Raw genomic sequence first — 21,079 nt, 5'->3', positions numbered from 1 at the left:
AACTAAATAAAAAGATAGAACCAGTGCCCAGGAAACTGGATATAAAGCAAACATGTCAAAAGTAGACAGGTAGAGAGTTTTGAGCAAAGGAATGACATGATTTACTTACATTTTTAAAAAATTACTCTACTGTGTTGAGACTAGATTGTAAGGGAAACAAGGGTTAGAAGCAGGACACTAGTTAGGAGGCTATTATAATAATTACAATAATAGAGTAGAGGAGGAAAAGTGGCTGGACCGGGGTAGAAGGAATAACTTGGTAAGACATGGTCAGATTAAGAATATACTTTTCTAACATTTTTTATTGTTAAATGCAATAAAAAAATACATAAAAGTACATAAAACACAAGTATACGGCATACCAATGATTATAAAGTAAACACCTAGGTAGCTACCATGCAGGGCAATAAAGAGAACACTGCCAGGACACCAGAAGTCTCTTATATATAATTCCTTAACAAACACAAACTTCTCTCCCTTGCGAGTGACCTGCAAATGATCATTTCTTTGCTTTTCTTTCCTGTTTTTAAACTTTATACAAGTAGGATTATACGGTGTATACTTTTGTGTCTTGCCTTTTCTCACCCAACATTATGTTTGTAAGATTCATCCATACTGCATGGAGCTGTGTATGTTCCTTGCAATCACTTAAGAACATTGGAGTGTCTGAACATGGCTCACTGTATTTATCTATTCTACTGTTGATAGATATTTGGGCTATTTCCAGTTTTGAACTATCCTTTGAATATCGTTGTCTGTATCTCCTGGAGCACGTGCATGTGCATTGCTCTAATATACATCCAAGAGTGGAACTGCTAAGTCATAGCATATGGTATCTTCAACTTTACCAGATAATGCCAACCTGTTTTCCAAAGTGGTAGCAACTTATCCTGCTTCAGCACTGTTTGATGATTCTGGTTGTTCCAGAACTTTAACACTCCGTGTCTCAGTTGTTTTAATGTTAGCTGTTCTGATGGAATGTTACATTCCATTTTAGTTTAATTTTCAATTCCCTGATTGGTCACATTTTTGTATGTTTTGGGTTATCTGAATATCTTTGGGGAAGTGCCTGCTCAAGTCTTTTGCCCGTTTTTCTATTAGGTTGTCTGTGTTTTTTTATTTATGAATGTGAGGATACTAATCCTTTATTGGTTATATGTATAGCAAATACCTTTCCCTTGTATTTCACTCTATGGTGTCTTTTGAGGAAGGTAAGGTTTTAATTTTAGTGTTGCAAAATGTATTGATATTTTCTTTAAGTTTATTTATTTATATATAGCACATGTGCTATACATGCGAAGGAGGGACAGAGAGAGAGGGAGAGAGAATCCCAAGCAGCCTCCACACTGTCAGTGCAGAGCTTGATGCAGGGCTCAAACCCACAGCTGTGGGATCATGACCTGAGCTGAAATTAAAAGTCGGTCACTTAACTGTCTGAGCCACCTAGGCAACCACTGATACTTTCTTCTGGTTGTTTTTTATATCTTGAAAAAACAAACAAAAAAACACAACTTCCCTAACGTGGGATCAGGTAGTTTCCTATTTTACATTCTAAAAGATTTACTTTTTCCTTTCACATTAGGTCTTTAATCCACCTGAAATTGACTTTTCACTAATGGAGTCAGGAAGGGGTCCCATTTCTTTTCTCTCTCTCCCTTCTCTATCACCACCCATGTCCATCTCCTGGGACTTACTCATTTGTCCTAGCCTCATTTATTATAGAGTTCAACCTTTCCTCACTGATGTATCACGCAACCTCAATCATATGTCAAGTGTTTGTATACATGGGGATCTGTTTCTGGGTTCTCCATTATGCTCCACTGTCTGCTGTCTATCCCTACTTCCATGCCACACTGATATCATTACTACAGCTCTGTGTCAGTCTTGATGTCTCATAGAATGAACCCTCCGACCTCCTCCTTCACCTTCAAGAGTGCCTTGGCCATCTTTAGCCCTTTCTACTTCCATATAAATTTTAGAATCAGCTTGTTAAGTTCCATGAAAAGTTGGGATTTAATCAGGATTATATTTATTCCATAAATCCATTTGGGGACAATTGTCATCCTAACCAATCTGTGAGCTTAGTATAGCTCTCCTTTTAGATATATCTTTTTTTAATACCAGTATGACTTTATTATTTTCTTTGAAAAAGACTTACATATCTTTTATGAAATTTAATCCTAAACATGAAATATGTTATGCCATTGAAAATTGTATCTTAAAAACATTTCTGTTTCTGCTGGGAAATAAAATGATCAGTATTTATAAATCGATTTTTGTATCCAGCAACCTTACCAAACTTTCCTATTAGTTCTAATATCTTATCTGTAGACTCTATTGGAGTTTCTGATTAACTTCAAATAATGATAGTGTGTTTCTTACTTTTCAGTCCTTAGAACTTTCCTTTCTTTTTCTTATTTACAGAGCAGGCTAGGGTCTTTAGTAAATCACTGACTCCAAAGGTTTCACTGAATTGATTGAATTTAGGTTTCATACTTTGAAGGTACAGCCAACAGGATTTGCTGACAGATTGTATTTAGGCTGTGAGAAAAAGAGAGGACTCAAGGTTTAGTTCAAGGTTTTTTTGCTTGAACTACTAGAAGAATCGCATTGCCATTTACTACAGGCAATGCCAGAGATTTATTGGTCATACAGTGCTGGTAATTAAACGAAGAAAGATGAAAACTGACTTATACTTATTGGTGATGATCTTTCTAACAGACTTTAGCCTGGTTTTCCACTTCTGAAATAATTCAGTCCAGGAAGGATTTAAACATATACAAATGCTCTCAGTAGGGTTTGACTTATAACTTCCTGTTCAGCCACTGCCCTCTACAGGGGGTTTGTCTGAATATGCACTCTGATCAAAATCTGAACCAAAAAAAAGAGAGACAACTTTTTTCTCTAGCCTCAATCTTTCCTATTTCATCACACACACACACACACACACACACACACACACACACACACACACTGATCTTGTTTTGCAATCTTTCCCCAGGTCAAATAACTACAAGAAAACCTCCCTCACCCAGGCAATTTGGTCACTGCAAGTAGCTTGTCTGGGAAAATGTCTTAGAAAGGCCAGCTGCATTTGTGTGGGGTTAACCCAAGAACAACGACGAAAAATGAAGGAATGACTCCTACAGAAGGGATCCTGAGTCATACAAAAAGGCCTCATTGTGCCAGCTAGAAGGCCAATTTGACCATCCTTTATCACATGGTCCTCAACACACTGGAAAAGCTTATGAGTTCTCACACAAAGAAATAAAACTCTAACAATCCTTTGGACTGCGGAAGTCACATTAACCTAACCACCAGTTTCCCTGATGTTTATTCAACACACATGTAGGGTATCTCATTGGGCGAAGAGTGATAAGCCAGCTACCTCTCCCCTCACTCACCCTTCACCTGCTACCCAATCTCAAGAATGTAAGCTCCTGGGGCACCCAGGTGGCTCTGTCAGTTAAGTGACTGACTCTTGATTTCAGCTCAGATAATGATCTCAGGGTTTGTGATCAAGCCCTGGGTCCAGCTCTGTGCTGACAGCTTGGAGCCTGCTTGGGATTCTCTCTCTCTCTCTCTCTCTCTCCCTCTGATGCTGGCATGCACACATACACACACACCCTCTCTCTTTCTCTAAATAAATAAATACATACATACATACTTAAAGAAAAAAAAGAATGTAAACTCCAAAAAGGCAGTAGCATGGTCCGGTAAACCTCACTGTCCAAAATGGTGCTTGTCATATAATAGACATACAATATTTTTTTTGGGAAATTGACATTTTAAAGGCTTTTTAAAAATTGCCTTGAAGAGGGGCACCTGGGTGGCACAGTGGTTTAAGCATCCGACTCTTTTCTGTCTTCTTAATGTTTTTTTTATTTTTGAGGGAGACTGAGCATGAGTGGGGGAGGGACAAAAAGAGAGGGAGACACAGAATCTAAAGCAGGCTCCAGACTCTGAGCTGTCAGCACAGAGCCCGATGTGGAGCTCAAACTCACAGGCCTCAAGATCATGACCTGAGCCGAAGGCAAGCGCCCAACTCTTGACCTCCGCTCAGGTCATGATCTCACGGTTAGTGATCTGCGCTGATGGTACGGAGTCGGCTTGGGATTCTGTCTCGCCTTCTCTCTGCCCCTTCCCCACTCAAAATAAATAAATAAACTTAACTTAAAAATTGCCTAAAAGAGTTAAACTTTGATTTATTGTAACTGAAAATCAATATTTAAATTTATTGAATTTACTGATTTAAATTGATCAAATCAAAATTTTAAATGTTTAATGCGTCAATTCATAGCACTGTCATTACATAGACTTAAAAACCACCTCTAGGGAGTGGAACTCTAGGGAAAGGAATGCTGCTTTTTAAATACAATTTTTACCACTTTCACTTTTGGGTTATTTGCAATCGTCTTGATGATTTTCTACTTTACTGGTTTAAATTATACACATTCCCAACATCCTAATACAACTATTCGTTTTCGTGTATGACCTACCTTCTTCATCAATACATACACACATTTGTATTAGTATGGTTGTTTGCAATCACAGCTATGTATTTTACAGTCAGCTTTTTATCACTTAATCTAGTTTCAGTCATCAGAACCTGGCATTCCGTGTTTCCACAGTCAGCATGCTAATGAGCATGGCAATGTCTGCATGCTATTACAAATGTGTATTGCACAATAATTTAAATATTCTAAACTGGGCCACTCAGGGTTGTTTCCATTTTTCATTGAAAATAATGCAGCAGTGCAGGCTTGCAATTCTTTGAATGATGTTGAATCATACTTTGGGTTTACTTAAGTCCAATTAGGAACTGAGGACTACTCAGGAGGGCCAGCGTGACCCCGCCCCAGGGGCGAGTCCTAGGCGCACGGCCCCGCCCCGCGCTGCGTCACCGACGTCCCGCCTAGCTGAGACAGGCACGCAGCGCGGGAGCGGCCGCTGGGGCGCGGGCGCGCGGTTCGGGCCCTGGGAGCGGGGAAGCCCGGCGCTCGGGCTATGGCTCCTTGGGCGGGGGTCGAGCTCTCGGCGCTGAACCCGCTGCGCGCTCTGTGGCTCGCGCTGACCGCCGCTTTCCTGCTGACCCTGGTGCTGCAGCTCGTGCCGGCCGGCCTGGTCCCCGGCTGCGCGCTCTTCCAGGACCTGATCCGCTATGGGAAAACCAAGCGTGAGGGGCCGTCGCGCTCGGCCGCCTGCCGGGTCTTTGATGTCCCCAAGAGGTAACCGCGCCCCGGCTGAGCCCGGGATACCGAGGCGCGGGGAGCCCGGAGCGCCCGGCTCGGGCAGCCGGCAGGGGGCAGCAGAGGCGGACGCGGGGCCAGCGCTGACCAGGCCAGGAAGGCCTTGACGCCGGGCGCAGCGCTGCTCCGGCTGGGCTGCCAGGCACTGCCGCCTCCGCGTTGTGGCCCAAGGTGGCGGAATGCCCCCAGGGCCGGTGGACAGCAAAGATGGTGAGCCGCGCGGCAATGTGAGCTTGGAGCCGCACGAGTCTTTCCCTGGGGGGAAATGGCAGCGCTTCCGATGTAGGCCTGGTCTTTGGCTGTGTCCCCAGGTGCACAGGCGGCAGGTTAAATCCTTTTGGCCCCAAATTCTCCTTTCTCCCCCTCGCCTGCACTCTAGGGGTTTATAATCTAACTTGAGGTCACCGGAACTCTCTTGTGGACTCGAAGGCAGGCCAGCCCTTCACGCCTGTTTCCCCCATTTGTCTCTCTGACCCCCAAAGTCAGGACAAGGTGCCAGACGCTGGTCACCACAAGGGCGCCACCTCCTTTGGCCGCACCGACCCTCCTACCTGGCATCTTGGCGGGTGCCCCTGGGGAAGAATGTGGCCCAAGAGTGCACATTTTCGGCAAGCCCGATCCCGAAGCTTTATTTGACTTTCAACCGATTTTATAACCAAGAAAGATGAAATCGTTAGGGCTTACATAGAATTCTTTCAGAAATTGTAAAGACTTGTTATAATTTGCATTTGTTGGGCGGGTGGGAGGGTGTTGTTTGGTTTTTTTACTCTGAATTCAGAACATAGCTGGGAAGGAAGAGTTAGCCAAACGCTTTGGAAAATAGCAGTGGCTTTTCTGTCTTTAAGGTGCATCTTAAGTTGATATTTAGGAAGTTATGTGGAGGAACGTGATAAGGTTTCTAACGTATTAAAACCCCTGGTTTAATCATTTGAACCTCTCATTGGCAGTGTCCCAGGTCCACAGACAACAATAGGACTAAGTGTAACTTGGTTTCTGAAACATGGATAATCCCCTACTTTTGTCTTTTGGAGAAGGATTCATCAGGTGTTAACACTGACAAGGAAAAACCAGGTCATTTAGAGGAAGAGTAAAGGGAATGAGGTTCTGGGAAGAGGTAGGAGTATTTAGGACACATTAGTCAAACTTCGTATTTATTAGGGGCTCTTTTTAAGTCAAAATTATCTATCTTTTTTTTTTTTTTTTTTTTTTTTTTGAGAAAGAGAGCAGGAGGTGGAAATAGGGGCAAAGATCTCACCAGCATGAGATCATGACCTGAGCCGAAACCAGGAGTCCCACACTCAACGAACTGAGCCACCCAAGGCACCCCCCACCCCCCGTCATCCTATTTTTAATCAAGTTTGATTGCAGTACATTCTTTTCTACTTACTAGCAATGGCATTCCCAGGCTGTCATTTTTTTAATGTTATAAAGTGAAGAAAAATGTTATTTCTTACTGTGAATTCTAACAATTTGTGCTGTGAATTTTGAAAAGGGCATTAGTGTCCCTAGATGTAAAGGACACCACATTTCAAATCATTCCTTGCACTCACCTGTTTCTCTGGCTCCTATACCCTAGCTGTTAGTGCTCAAGCACGCCCTGGTATGACAGCTAAGAAACAAACTTGGTACCTTTCCTTTGTTCATTACTACTCTTTGGGTTTGTAATCTCTCCCTTAATTTACACCTTTTTCTTCTTCCAGAATTCTAGAGTAGAACCTCCATGATGTTTTGTTCTCTAAAGTTAGACCAGCATTTCTTTAGTATTGAAGTCCAGGCCAGTAAGGAAAGACAAATATGTCTAGATACTTTATTTAAATATATTTCCTTATGCAAAGTTTAAATATTCTTAAAAGTGAAAATAAACCTGTAATTTTTACACCAAGGAAGAGACAGCTATAAATCACATTTCTGCATCTAAAATAGTGCTTAGGAAGGGTGCCTGGGTGGCTCAGTCGGTTAAGCACCCGACTTCGGCTCAAGTCATGTTCAAGCCCCGCATCAGGCTCTGTGCTGACAGCTCAGAGGCTGGAGCCTGCTTCACGTTCTGTGTCTCCGTCTCTATCTGTCCCTCCCCTGCTGACTCTCTCTGTCTCTCAAAAATAAATATATGTTAAAGAGTTTTTTTTTAAATAGTGCTTAGGTAATTTTGTTCGGGGTTGTTTTTTCCAAAGGAGGCCAGAATAAAACCTTAAATCAGTTCATGGCGTGTTTGATTCCATTACTGCTGTTGGATAGGGTTTTTTTCCCCTAAAGTGATGGTGCTTTTCTCGTTTTCCTTTTGGTTCATAGATTATTGATTTCCCAGAAAGCCTGAATAAATAGGTGACTCCAACATGAATCACAGTGCTCTTGACTTGTGTAGTGTATTCTAAAATTTCAAAATGGTATCAAAGCGTTGCAGTTGAATTGAGTTCTGGAGGCAGACAGAATCATCCAGACTTTCCCCCTGGGGTTCAGCAATCCTGGCCAGAGGTCCAGGAGACCTGTGGGCAGAAATTCAGGGCAAACTTGGATTAGAAAAAATTACATCTTTATTTCAGTAACCTCTAGCTGAAATTTAGCATTTCCTTAAAGGTGAATGTAATCAACAAATCACAGTAGAATTAGTAGTACTTGCAATATTGTGACAGGTATATATATATATATATATATATATATACACACACACAATTTTTGAGATCTCAAAATATTTTCATCACAATAAGAATGAATCACTGGATATTGTTATTTTATACATTCATTAATTACAAAAAGTACATATGTTACTATTATCACAAATTTTTTTTAGTAGTTGTGTTACCTATATTTCAATATAATTGGTTTCCTTGGTAATCCCTATGTATTTTGTGATTGAAGCAACATTTTGAGTAGCCAGTAGCCTTTACCAGACTGCCAAAGGAGTCCATGGAAGAAAAATGTTAAGAACCCCTCCTCTAGACTGTAAACTTGCCATAAGTTTACATTTGTCTTTTTTGTTACCATATCCATGGTACAATGCCTGACAAGTAAAGTCCTTGATGACTATGTTTTGAATGAATTTTAAGAAAAAGAGGGTTTAGGTTTAATTGGTTCATTGATTAACTTAACTGCTCACTCCAAGAATAATTTTGGATAAGATACCTTCTCTTTCATTCATTTATTTAACTGGTGTTCATAGAGTACTTCTGCGTCAGGAGCTTTTTAGTTCTTGTAAGATAGATACGTACAGTAGATATGTAAACAAATCTTACAAAACAAGCGAGATAATTTCGGATGGTAATAAGTGTTTCAGAGGAAATCCAGCAGGATTATTTGATCATGAGCAAAATTGGGTGGCCGTGGCAGTGACAACACTGGAGAGGATGGTCAAGGAGCGTTGGAGCAGGAGACGAGTTCATTGCAGGAGGCAGGGCTGGCTCACCAGGGCCAGGGAGGAAATTAGATTTTATTCTGAGTGTATGGAAAGCCATTGATGGCTTTAGGATGGAGAAGCAGGCGTGGCATTGCGTGATTCATGTTTCGAAAGGGTGACTGACTAGCCATTGTGTGGAGAAGACTGAATAAGAGGCTGTTGTGATGGTCCAGACAAGAGACAGTGGATATGGATTAGGTGTTAGCATAACAGCACCCCCTTGTCATATAGGTGGTGATATTAAAGCACTTATCCCAGGGCCAGTCACCTTGTCAGATTGACAGATTACCTTGTCAATGTTTACTAAGCATTAGTTCACTTCCTTAGTTAACCCTATAACTCCCCTAATTGGGCTTTGGGTCAGTTCCAGCAATCAGTAAATATGTATTATTAGATCCTGCCCCCCTCCCCCCTCAAAACCATCCAGTGGCTTCTAACTCACAAGAAGAGCCCAAGGCCATATATAGTTTGTTCCTACCACCTCATTGTGTCCTGTAGTTAGCCCCCCCCCCCCCCCCCCCCGCCCCATGTAGTCCCAGTCCAGTTTTGTGGGCCTCTCTTTTCCACCTCAGGGCCTTTGCAGTGCCTGTTATCTATACCTAGAAAACTTTTTCCCCCCACAGTCATACTGTTTATGTCCTCACTTCCTAGAATTCTACTCAAATGTTACCTTCTCAATGAGGTGTGCCCTATCTACCCTGTTTAAAAGTATTTCTACCATCCCAGATAGTCCTTCTTTTCTTTCTGGCTTTAGTTTTCTCAGTAACAGTTATCACCTGCTGGCATGCTATAAAATTTATTTTTGTGTGTGAGTGTAAGTGCCATGAGGACTGGAATTATCTATTGTGTTCATTGCTGTAATCCCAGAACCTAGAGCAGTCCCTGGCTTATAATAAGCACTGAAATAGTTGTTAAAGGGGTGCTTCCTTGGTGCCGAGTCCATAAGGATCACCTTATCCCTGTCCCCGAGGGTTTGGACAACAGTGCTACAATTAAGCAAATTGCCAAGGGAGGAAAAAGAGGGAGAATGTCTAAAAACAAAGAGTAGAGTTTTTAGATCTATCATTTGAGGCTAAAGCTGCGTCTTTATAAAAATCGAGATTTATCGAGTAGAAGATGTTTCTCACAGAGGGTAATCAGGCAAGCAAAACAGGAGATAGAAGGTACAAAATGCAGGAATAAGAACGGCAGTCTGCCTGTGAATCAAAAACATCACAGCACAAGCAGGGCATAGCAAGATATGGCTTAGCAGCTCATAAACCAATTATAAACGCATTTGAGTGATTGGTTGACTGCAGGCTTGGTATAAATTGGTACATGTGATATAGGGACCTAAAAGCAAGTTCAGGCAGGTCTAGGTTGCACGAATTAGAAGTGCAGTGGTGTGATTTTAACTCCAGTCATCAGAGCTTCTGGAGCTAAACGCCGCCCCTTGCTGTGTGACCTTGAATAAGTAACCTAACATCTTAGCCTGCATTTACTCATCTGCCACATGAAGATAACCATATAAACTTTACAGGATTGTTTCCACCTGCTTACCAAAGGGATTTTTTTTTTAACTTTAAAAAGAGTAAAAAGAATAAGCAATGTCCTGTGTGTGTGTGTGTGCGCGTGTGGGTGTGTGTTAAAATAGACATGACAAAACACTTAACATTTTAGCCCTTTTCAGGTGTACAGTTCAGTGATTTTAAATACATGCTCATTGTTGTGCAGCCATCACCACTATTAGTCTCCAGAACTTTTCCATCAGCCAGAGAAATTTTTAAAACATAAGTTATTTAGGTCACTCTGCTCAAATGGCTTCCCATCACCCTGAATAAAAGCCATGTCCTTATGAGACCCTATAGCATATGCTTCTCCCACCTCACCACCGATCCTTCTCCACACAGGTGTCCTTTATTGTTCCTCAGGGCCTTTGTGTTTGTCATTTCTCTGCCTAGAAAATTCTTTGCCCTGGAAGTTCACTGGGGTTGTTCATTCTAGCCAAATGTCACTTCCAGAGAGGCCATCCTTGACCACCTGTGCAGAATGGCCTCCCCTCTGCACCCTCTCTGTCTCCTACCCCAAGATTATGCTAGATATCTATAGGTTCATTTGTTGATCATATGCTGAAAGATAATCAAGGCAGGGACCCAGTCTATTTGCTTCCTGCTGAGTTCCTGGGTCCTAGAACATTCATTGCCTGGCTGCGTTCTAAGTTCTCAATAAATGTCTGTGGAAAAATGAAGTAGGTAGAGTGGCTGGCCCAGAAGATGCTTTTCAGAAGCTAGCCATTCCGAGGAAGGCTGCAAAGCAGGGCTCTGCTGACATTCTGCTCCGCTCTTGTAGCTCAGACCATACCTGCACTCAGTTCTAGGAAGCATGTCTTAGAGACCCTGGAAGGCAACCAAAAGCCAGTGGCTGGGTGGGGGGTGGGGTATTGGAAGTGACACTGATGAACTTTTGATGAAACTAGGCTTTTGAGCCCAGAGAAGATCAGAACTGGGATAGAAGATCAGAACAGGATAGCTCAGCAAGGGCAGATTTGGTGATAGAATTTGTAACAGTAGTTGGGAGAATTAAGTGGGTTGCTATGGAGTGATCAGATTAGATCCGTGTCAGGCTGGGTTGTGGGCATAGTCTGGGGGGCTATGTTCTGGATCATCTGGAAGAAGAGTTGCTGAATTCCATCTAATCCTCTGACTCCAGGTTTATTTACCTTGTCACAGGCTAATGAGACCAGAAGGAGGGGGCTTAGTATGTAAGTGATGCATTAAAGACCAGGGAAGACACCTTTCAGAGTCAGAAATATTTTTAATTCATTTAAATAGAGAAAAATAGAAGTATAGGTCAAGGGACCTCAAAAGAAGGTTAGACCTTTGTGCCCTTAGACGGTTTCAGTAAACCAACACCATCTTTCACATTGAAGTAACATTGCTAATTTCAATTTTTATTGGTCCTGGTTTTATTTGTATTTTGTTTGTGAAGTTGCAATTGATTGCAAAACAGGCACTGTACTTTAGGAGAGCTGTAACCATCAGGAGTCTATACCTAGTTTTATGAGTTAATATCTGTCATGTTAGTATAAAAGTTAGGTCAACACAATTTAGGAAATTTAGGAAAACACTGAATCAGAGGACCTTTAAGATTTCTGGCCAGCCCTGAGAGCTTGTGGTTTTGCAAATCTTTTGTAAGAGTTGTATGGCTATTGCAGCAACATTGCTCAGGATTTAGAAACCTTTCACGTTTGGCTTCTGTTGGCACAATCTAGGTTCTCTTTGCCGGGGTCTGGCACCCCCTGTGTTGGAACTTGAGCCGTCCCCTAACCCAGAGATAAGAGAGATTGCTAATTGACCATCTGTCTAAGTTTAACGAGGTCAATCATGTTCTTACCTCAGGAAGCCTCTTTGTTCTACGAGTTAACCGGTCCCATCATTCGAAAGGAGATTTTTAAAAAATCTGAATGCCTGCAGGATTCAGGTTCTATTAAAACAACAAAACTATACCTTGGGAATGGGGGAAAGAGGTTAGGGAACCTAAAAATAGTATTCCTGCATAATGCTTTAAAGTGGACCTACTCTGATTATTGCCTAACTGGTTTAACCTTGCAGGTATTTTTCTCACTTCTATATCATCTCAGTGCTGTGGAATGGCTTCCTGCTTTGGCACCTTACTCAGTCTCTGTTCCTGGGAGTGCCTTTTCCATACTGGCTGCATGGTTTGCTCAGAATTCTCGGGGCTGCCCAGTTCCAAGGTATGACTCCCCCTGGCTAGTTACAACCATTTCATCCTGTCCCCGCCTTTCCTGCCTGTAGGGAGCTGTTCTCAGTATTTCACAGCCACCCTCAGGCTTCTCTGTGGGCCTGGGAAGTGGAGGGTGAGGGCAAAAAAAAGTGTAAGTGGTTTATAGGCAGGTGGCCAAGGGGGTGTCCCCCCATCCTTCACTGAGATCATGGCAGCCCCAGAGTTAGCTCTTCGTCCCTGACTTCCCAGCAAGGGCTGTGCTGTGTGCAGGACAGACCGTTCTCCCTCTGATATTTTTAGTACTACTGATTAATATATACAAAAGTCTTTACAATTCAGTGGAAAAGTTCTTAGGATCCCTCGGGTTTGCCTCAAAACATTTATCATTTGTTTCGCTGAACCAAAATCATGTCTCAGAACCCCAGAAATATGACAGGAAATTACTTTTTGATCACCAGTTAAAAAAATGTTTGTTATACTGTAAGCTTTACTTATATAATAACATTGACTGTAAATAGTTTTTGACCAGATGATTACAAAAGAGCCCTTAAATTCACCTCACTTTACTTCTGATAAGGATACCTAGAACGATTTTAAAAATTGGAGTATTTTTAAAGGAATTGAAGGTGAAAACCATATGGTGGTTTCAGTTAATGTCAGGCGGAGGAGGCTGAGGGACAGAATTAGAAACAAGTCGTTCTCGCGTTCCCTCTGTCCTTTGTTCCAGCAGCCAAACCACTGGCTTGGTAGGAACAATCCTTTTCTGTATAACCAGAGGAACTCGTTGCAAAAGATGGCAACTGGAAGGGAAGACCTATGCAGATCCCCTTTGGGAGCAGAGGATACCTCAGCAAATCCCACATTAGCCATTAAAACTTCATCTCTTCCTTTGTGTGTGCGTGTGTGCACGTACGACTTTCATTTTAAAAAGTCTAGGTGTTATTCCACTTGAAAACCCAGTTCTTCCCAGTTCTTTTGACAAAGGGGTGAGAGGCAGTTAAGAAGATAGATCTTAAGGGTCAGAGTCTGCTAAAGGTATAATTTTCTTTTTTTTTTTTTTAATCTGGAAAGAAATGCATAATTCCCCCATCTCTGTTCCTGTCCCCTTTTCTGCCTCTCCAGGTGCCTCGGTCTCTTGTCTCCCCTTACTCAGTAAGTGTTTCCCCTTACTCAGCTGGGATTGTTAGAGGTCATGTGGGCACTCTTCCAGACTGTCTTCATCTGGCTGGTCGTGCCAGGGACTGGAGATCCACAGTCCTCAGGTTCTGAGTGCACAGACTCCTTCACAGTGACATACATGTAACCTAGAAGGCTTTCACATGATGGAGAGTCAAGAGACCTGAGTTTGTCACTAGCCAAATTCCTTAGCTTCGCTTGGCCCACTTCCTCATGACTTAAAAAAAAATATATATATTAGACCAGATGATTTTTAGGGCCCTCTCCTAGCTCTAATCTTACCTAATGCTGTGTTGAATAGTAGGGAAAAATCCAACTTTGGATTAGTCCTGGAAAGAAAGATGCTAACGTGTTGCATTCTGAATTCTAGGGAGTGAGCTGGCGCTGTCTGCATTCTTAGTGTTAGTATTTCTGTGGCTCCACAGCCTGAGAAGGCTCTTCGAGTGCTTCTATGTCAGTGTCTTCTCCAATGCTGTGATTCACGTTGTGCAGTACTGTTTTGGACTCGTCTACTATGTCCTCATCGGCCTAACTGTGCTGAGCCAAGTGCCAATGGACGGCAGAAATGGTGAGTGGTTCCTGGGGTCTGTTAGCTGAGTCACTGGGCATATGAGGTACTCTTGAGGCAAAGCGCCCCACCAAGCTTTAGGGCAGTTTGAAAGTAGACCTGCTCAACTCACTTTGCATATGAAGAGTTTGGACTCTACTAGTAGCTTGAAAAAGTCAACATGCCCAAGGATATATACATTAACTGTTACAAAACTGCTGAAACCTGAAAGACACTTACCTAAGCACTAATGTCTGTAAAGATATTAAAGTGCCAAGTGTTCAGGAGGTGCAAGGGTGAAGAATTGGGACATGGGCCTCCCTTGGGAATGAAGTGGGAATGAAGTCACTGGACTCATGTGGAGTTAGTCTGGAAGGAAAGAGAGAGTGTGGTCAGGAGTCGGACAGGAAGCAGGGGAACACCCAAGAACAAGAGAAAGGGTCAGCAGAGAATGTTGTCTCACCAAAGCCTCAGTCCCTCTGGTGTGCACGTGTGGAAGGGGAAGGGTGGTACAGGATTAAATCTCAGAAAACCAGAGGAGGAAGGGGTGGCCTGGGCTCCTGGAGAATAGTTGTGATTTGAAGAGGGAGTAGAAAGCCATCTTAAGCTTAGGTCATTTAGGTTTTAGGATGATTCCAGTTATAACAGAGCTTTTCTTCAAGTGAGGCAGCTTGAGGGGAGAGGACAAAAGCGTACTGTGGTAAATCAGAATTGTGTCTGAACACTTCTGAGCTCCCACTAGCCAGGAAGAGAGAAGCAAAATCATGGTCTTTGTTTATGAGGAGGAAGTAAAGTATATTTTGGTGGGGGAAGGGAGGCTGAAGATAAAACATTTATGACTATCATTTTGGTAAAAACAGTGCATACTTACTACATAGAACTCAAGTCATTTGGGGTAAATGAAGTTAGTTTTTAGTGCTGAGGCTAACTTTACCCTGGACCCTTGGTATATCCATCTGCCTGGACACTGTAAGGCAGACTATTCATGACTGTTCTGAGTTCACTTCTCCATGTTCCGTAAAGCTGCCCTTTCCATCCTTGTAAATAGAGACCAAAGTCTGATATTTAGAATACTCAGTAAGCTTTCTCCTCAGGTTTGATTTCAGTGTCAGAGTAGCCCCTTGAAAATCCTCTCTGTGCTGCTGTGGTATAACCCAAGGCCTTTATGGCTTGAGGAATGATTGTAGAGTACAATTTATTAACAATCTTTCTTAATCCATGAATTATTTATTGGCTCCAGCCGCTCAGCTAGCATCTCTCCATCTGATTCCACTGAACTTAATCAAATCAGCATTTCCCCCCTGAGCTTTCTGCGTTGGCTTTCTTTCATGTGCAGGCCATATCAAGGTTTGAACTATTATCTGTGGTGAACATTACTGGGATTTCCACCCAAAGGAGCTTTCTGAAGCATGTGGCTAACCCACTAGCTTTCAGTCTGTTAGCCTCCTTTGGCATTACATATCTCTTCTGGAGTTTCATCTGCTGGCTGGACCACTGTTTTTGCCCTCCCTCCTGTATTGTAGAAAAGAAAGAAAAGGCAGCTGAGACACCCACAAAAATCACTTTCCAAACACTCATTTCTGAAGCTGTCTTCTTTTTCACCTACTTGTCTTTCAAGAGGTCATATACAGGCTTTTGGGACAATGTGGCGAGAACTGGTTTCAGGAATTCATTGAGAGGGAACACACTGGGGCATTTGCCAGCTGCAAGGCCTGATGGGAATAAGCATGAGCTTAGGACTCAGGGGGGCTTGAATCTGAATTCTGGCTTGTTTAACCACTCTGAGACTCAGAACCTTCATCTGTAATTAGGGACACATCCTGATTTCAGAGGATTTTTGTGAAAGGGAAAGGAAAGAATGTCTGTAAGCTGCCCACACCTTCGTCCCTCCTTGTCTTCAAAGTCTGGAGGGTCGGGCGCTGGCTGGCTCAGTCAGTTGGAGCATGCAGCTCTTGATCTCGGGGTTGTGAGTTTGAGCCCCACATCGAGATTACTTAAAAATGAAATCTTAAAAAAAAAATGTTTAAACTCTAGAGGGTCTTCCTCCAACCACTCTCCATTATACGTTGTATTTTATTTTCTCCAGAGTGCCATCTCTACCTGAACCTATCTTGATTATAGGTTTCTCTACTTGTTTCTGTTTGCCTCTTGCCACTAGAATATGGATTCATGAGGACTGGGATTTTACCTTACTTATTCACTGCCTTGTGCCTTGTGTGAGATGCCAGGCTCAGTAGACAGTCAGTAATTAATGAATAAACAGAGTTAAATACTACACAGATTGGAGCCTCAGCCTTCCACCTGACTCCCCTTCCCCACATTATAATTCCAACGTACTCCTAGAAATCTTTTTTCCTCATAGGTACTTTCTCGGATTCAGAGCAGGTCTTCCAGCAGTGATGTAAACTCTCAAACACTTGCCTCAGTTTTTAATCCTAGAGTGACTTGCTCTTACAGCTGAATTTAAAACTATTTTTCACATTTTGTTTATTTTTAACTTCTGAAAAGATAACCTTTTAGTTAAATGGCTAAATCTAGTAAACGTTAAGAGTCTATAGTAAACTGTTTATATGGGACAAGTTTTTAAAAGAAATTAACACAGGTAGATATTGGTGGACTCTCATTAGCCCAGCTGTCATCAGCTGAGCCCTGCCTTCAGGTACCCATATGGAATAGTACGATCCTTGGTTCTCTTACCTGAGTCAACTCTGTAGGGGCTCTCTCCAGACTCCAGACCCTCAGGCTCTTCCCCGCAGTCAATGGACAGCTTTGTTTCTTCAGTCAGGTTCCTAACTAGCTTGCCTGCTTCCTGCTGATCACAAGGAAGTCCTTAATTTGCTTTTCTGATGCCAGTCCCGGAAGACCTGAATTCTTCCTGTCTTCTTGGTAGCTGGAGAAGAAAGAGGAGGATGATACTTTTGAGTGTTTCTGCTTCTGAACTAAATCCCTCTAACGTGGTTCTCTCTAATCAGAGATTAGAGGGATACTGTTTGATTTTTCATCTTGCAGTTTACATTTCTCCTCTTTTGAGAAGCCCCATGCTGAGCCTTTACTTCCAGTGATTTTCTTCATTGGCTGGAGCCAGTCAAGTCTGTGTTCTGCATTCAGGGTCTCCCCTGAATAGCTTAAGGCTGCAGCCCAGGGTGGGATTCCTTTAGAAAGTGTTCTCACGGTAGACTATAAGAAATAAGACATAAAACCAGGCTTAGAAATATAAATGCACAGTGGCCTTACCACACAAGAGTATGAGACACCAAGAGTTTGGGCACCTGGGTGGCTCAGTTGGTTGGGTGTCCAGCTCTTGACTTCGGCTCAGATCATGATCTCACAGTTTGTGAGTTCAAGTCCCACCTTGGGCTCTGCACTGGCAGCATAGAGCCTGCTTGGGATTCTCCCTGTCTGTCTGTGCCTCCCAAGCTCACACACTCTCTGTCTCTCTCAAAATAAATAAATTAAAAAAAAAAAAAAAAAAAAAGAGTAGGAGGCAGAGCTGACCTCTGTGCTTGAAGCGTTTGAAAAGGGAACAGGAGAATGTGTCAATGTGGAGTTCTCTGTCAGGGACCACTGAAGCTGCCCCGGGCTGGAAAGCATACCCCTTTCTTCTCCCCTCTGTCCTTGGTAAATTACATCACGATAATTTTCTAGTCATGAGGAACAGAGCAATCGGATAATTGTGTTCTAACTGTGTGATTGTTTAATTCCCTGAGCCTCTGAAATTTTGCATTTTGGCCAATAAGGTAACTCTTTTTTCTGTAGTCTATGTGATAGGGAAAAATCTCTTGATGCAAGCCCGGTGGTTCCATATCCTCGGAATGATGATGTTTATCTGGTCATCTGTCCATCAGTACAAGTGCCATGTCATTCTCGGCAATCTCAGGAAAAATAAAGCAGGTGAGATGTCTTTTAGAGGCACTGCATGTGGATTTTAACCCTCAGAAGTTAGTTGTCTGTGTTCCTTTATTTTTTTCCTTCCTGCCCTAGTTAATGACTTATCTATCAAATATTCATTTTTTAATGTTTTTTTATTTTAAGAGAGAAAGAGAGCGTGCCAGCATGAGGTGCAGAGAGAGAGGGAGGCACCGAATGTGAAGCAGGCTCCAGGCTCTGAGCTGTCAGCACAGAGCCCGACACGGGGCTCAAACTCACAAACCCCTAGATCATGACGTGAGCCGAAGTCAGACGCTTAACTGACTAAGCCACCTAGGCGGCCCTATCAAATACTTAGTTTTGACAAGACACCTCGTCAAAATCTTAATCTTCCCATTTGTAAAATGAGACCGTTATGCCAGTAGATCTCCCCGGTCCCATCCAGCCCTGATATTCTGTGATTCTATGCTGTGCCCACATTTTGGGGCCTGCGCTGACGACATGTGCCTAACCAGCATGTGAGTGCTAGTGTTACTTTGCTGAGTTAGTATCATTCCGTCAAAGCAAAAAAACTTGACTTTTAGTTAGCTTGTATTGACTTACCACAGGTACAGTTTATAATAGGCTTTTGAAGTACTAAAAATGGAATAATCCTATTCATCATTTACCAAGTGCTTATTCTGTGCCGGGCCCTGTTCTTAGTGCTTTACATACAGCTTTACGGTGCTCTCTTGAGGTGGTTCGAGTTTTATCCTCACTTGACAAATGAGGAAACTAAAGATGTTAAGCAACTTTTCTAAAGTTACACAACATGTAAGTGGTGGAGTCAGGATTTGAACTCCTGCAGTCTGACTGCAGTCTGAGCTCTTAATTACTGGCTTGGAAGTCTGGTGGAGAAACAGACTTTGTTTGCTTTGTGCTTATTTTCGGTTGATGGTGCAACCTAAGAGTGCAACTTTTTAATACCTAGTAGGTTGACAATGGGAGTGTGACGGGAAGTGGGTTTGCACACAGGTCTGTGATCCTCTTTGTTATTTCATTTCATTTTTTTTTAATTTTTTTTTTTTTAACATTTATTTATTTTTGAGACAGAGAGCATGAACGGGGGAGGGTCAGAGAGAGAGGGAGACACAGAATCCGAAACAGGCTCCAGGCTCTGAGCTGTCAGCACAGAGCCCGATGCGGGGCCTGAACTCACAGACCGCGAGATCATGACCCGAGCTGAAGTCGGACGCTCAACCCGATGAGCCACCCAGGCGCCCCTCATTTCATTTTTTTAATGTTTATTTATTTTTGAGAGAGAGAGCACGAGCAGGGGAGGGGCAGAGAGAGAGGGGGACAGAGAATCTGAAGCAGGCTCTGACAGCAGCAAGCCCAATGCAGGGCTCAAACCCACAAACTGCGAGATCATGACCTGAGCCAAAGTGGGTTGCTGAACCGACTGAGCCACCCAGGTGCCCAGTGATCCTCTTTTTTTTTTTTTTTAAATTTTTTTTTTTCAACGTTTATTTATTTTGGGGACAGAGAGAGACAGAGCATGAACGGGCGAGGGGCAGAGAGAGAGGGAGACACAGAATCGGAAACAGGCTCCAGGCTCTGAGCCATCAGCCCAGAGCCCGACGCGGGGCTCGAACTCACGGACAGCAAGATCGTGACCTGGCTGAAGTCGGACGCTTAACCGACTGCGCCACCCAGGCGCCCCGCAGTGATCCTCTTTTTAAAATAAGAGTCTTTGTAAATTGCCTGGGGACTGAAGTGGTAAGCTTTCTTTCCACAACTTCATATGTTCAGGAAGTCTTCTGTTTCTGTTTCAGGAGTGGTCATTCACTGTAACCACCGAATCCCTTTCGGAGACTGGTTTGAATACGTTTCTTCCCCTAACTACTTAGCAGAGCTGATGATCTACATTTCCATGGCTGTCACCTTTGGATTCCACAACTTAACTTGGTGGCTAGTGGTGACATATGTTTTCTTCAGCCAGGCCCTGTCTGCTTTGCTCAGTCACAAATTCTACAAAAGCAAATTTGTCTCCTATCCAAAGCATAGGAAAGCTTTCCTACCATTTCTGTTTTAACATAATCCCAGTCACGAAGAAGGCAAACCAGATGACAGGTTCAGTTCCTGAGGACAACAGTGTCTAGGGACCAAAGTACAATTTCTGCAGAACTGTTTGAAACTCTGTTTCCTTTATACACCCAAAAGTCTTTACTGAATGAGCAAAGCAATACCCCTCAAGAAAATGAATCTTCAAAGAAGAAATAACTTCTGGCAAACCGGGGAGTGCTGTGTCTGCCTTCCGAGATGCTTTATAAAACCAACCAGCTGCTGAGAAGTAGATGAGCTTCTCCAAGTGCTTCAAAAGCAAAGTAACCAAGAATGTACAAACAGCTTCACACATGCACATACATCCACAAAGAAGAGAGAAGACCATCTGTGGCTTTGGTTTTGTTAGGGACAAATGAACTGAACTACATAATAAGCAATATAATAAGTGCTCAGTAACTGTTGCATTTCAATAAAAGCAGGAAAGCTTTTGAAAATAACAATATATAATTTCACACCAACAGATTCAGGGAAAAATGACTTTGTTGGAAATAGTTTATACTTTCACATGTGGCCACAAATATTTCCAGTTATGTAACCACCAACAGTGGTTTCCACTCCTCTCCCCCTCAAATCATAGCCTAACAGAAAATTTGAAGCTTCTTTTATTTAATACTTTTTTGACATCCCTTTCAAGGAAGTACCTTAAAAGTGAAAGCATCTGAAAATAAAATATTTTTATATTTATGTGTAAAGAGCCTCCATTCATGGACTGACCTTCGCTGCAGATTGCGTAGTGCTATAGCCATGTTCATATGTAGGTGTCCAAACTGGATTCATTGTTTGCCGAGTAACTGTTGAACTGTTTTAATGAGATGAATCTGAAGTTTTTTTTGTTTTTTTTTAAAATTTTTTTTTTAATTTTAACATTTTTAATTTATTTTTGAGACAGAGAGAGACAGAGCATGAATGGGGGAGGGGCAGAGAGAGAGGGAGACACAGAATCGGAAACAGGCTCCAGGCTCTGAGCCATCAGCCCAGAGCCCAACGCGGGGCTCGAACTCACGGACCGTGAGATCGTGA

The 21,079-nt window shown here is 42.6% G+C and overlaps 1 protein-coding gene across 2 annotated transcripts; it reads left to right on the top strand.

The window, feature by feature from the left end:
* The first annotated feature begins 621 nt into the window (after positions 1-621).
* SRD5A3 (steroid 5 alpha-reductase 3) lies at positions 622-20,751 on the top strand. 2 transcript variants are annotated; one of them, XM_047856832.1, is made up of 6 exons: positions 622-633; positions 4,920-5,228; positions 12,231-12,373; positions 13,910-14,107; positions 17,843-17,977; positions 19,768-20,751. In XM_047856832.1, exons 2-6 carry the CDS (start codon positions 5,008-5,010, stop codon positions 20,025-20,027), a joined length of 957 nt encoding a protein of 318 aa, XP_047712788.1. In that variant the 5' UTR covers positions 622-633; positions 4,920-5,007; the 3' UTR covers positions 20,028-20,751. The 2 variants fall into 2 exon arrangements, with proteins under 2 accessions (XP_047712788.1, XP_047712789.1); XM_047856833.1 differs by lacking the exon at positions 17,843-17,977.
* The last annotated feature ends 328 nt before the right edge of the window (positions 20,752-21,079 follow it).

This window comes from Prionailurus viverrinus, chromosome B1 (assembly GCF_022837055.1).
Source record: "Prionailurus viverrinus isolate Anna chromosome B1, UM_Priviv_1.0, whole genome shotgun sequence".
NCBI classification, from domain to species: Eukaryota; Metazoa; Chordata; class Mammalia; order Carnivora; family Felidae; genus Prionailurus; species Prionailurus viverrinus.
The sequence above is the reverse complement of the archived record's forward strand: the minus strand, read 5'-3'. Positions and strand labels throughout refer to the sequence as shown.

Bases quoted from the DNA above. Each gene is read 5' to 3' on its own strand.
- SRD5A3 (XM_047856832.1), top strand. From the start codon at position 5,008: ATGGCTCCTTGGGCGGGGGTCGAGCTCTCGGCGCTGAACCCGCTGCGC. The intron at 12,374-13,909 runs GTATGACTCCCC...TCTGAATTCTAG, and splicing joins CGGGGCTGCCCAGTTCCAAG to GGAGTGAGCTGGCGCTGTCT. The intron at 14,108-17,842 runs GTGAGTGGTTCC...TTTTTTCTGTAG, and splicing joins GCCAATGGACGGCAGAAATG to TCTATGTGATAGGGAAAAAT.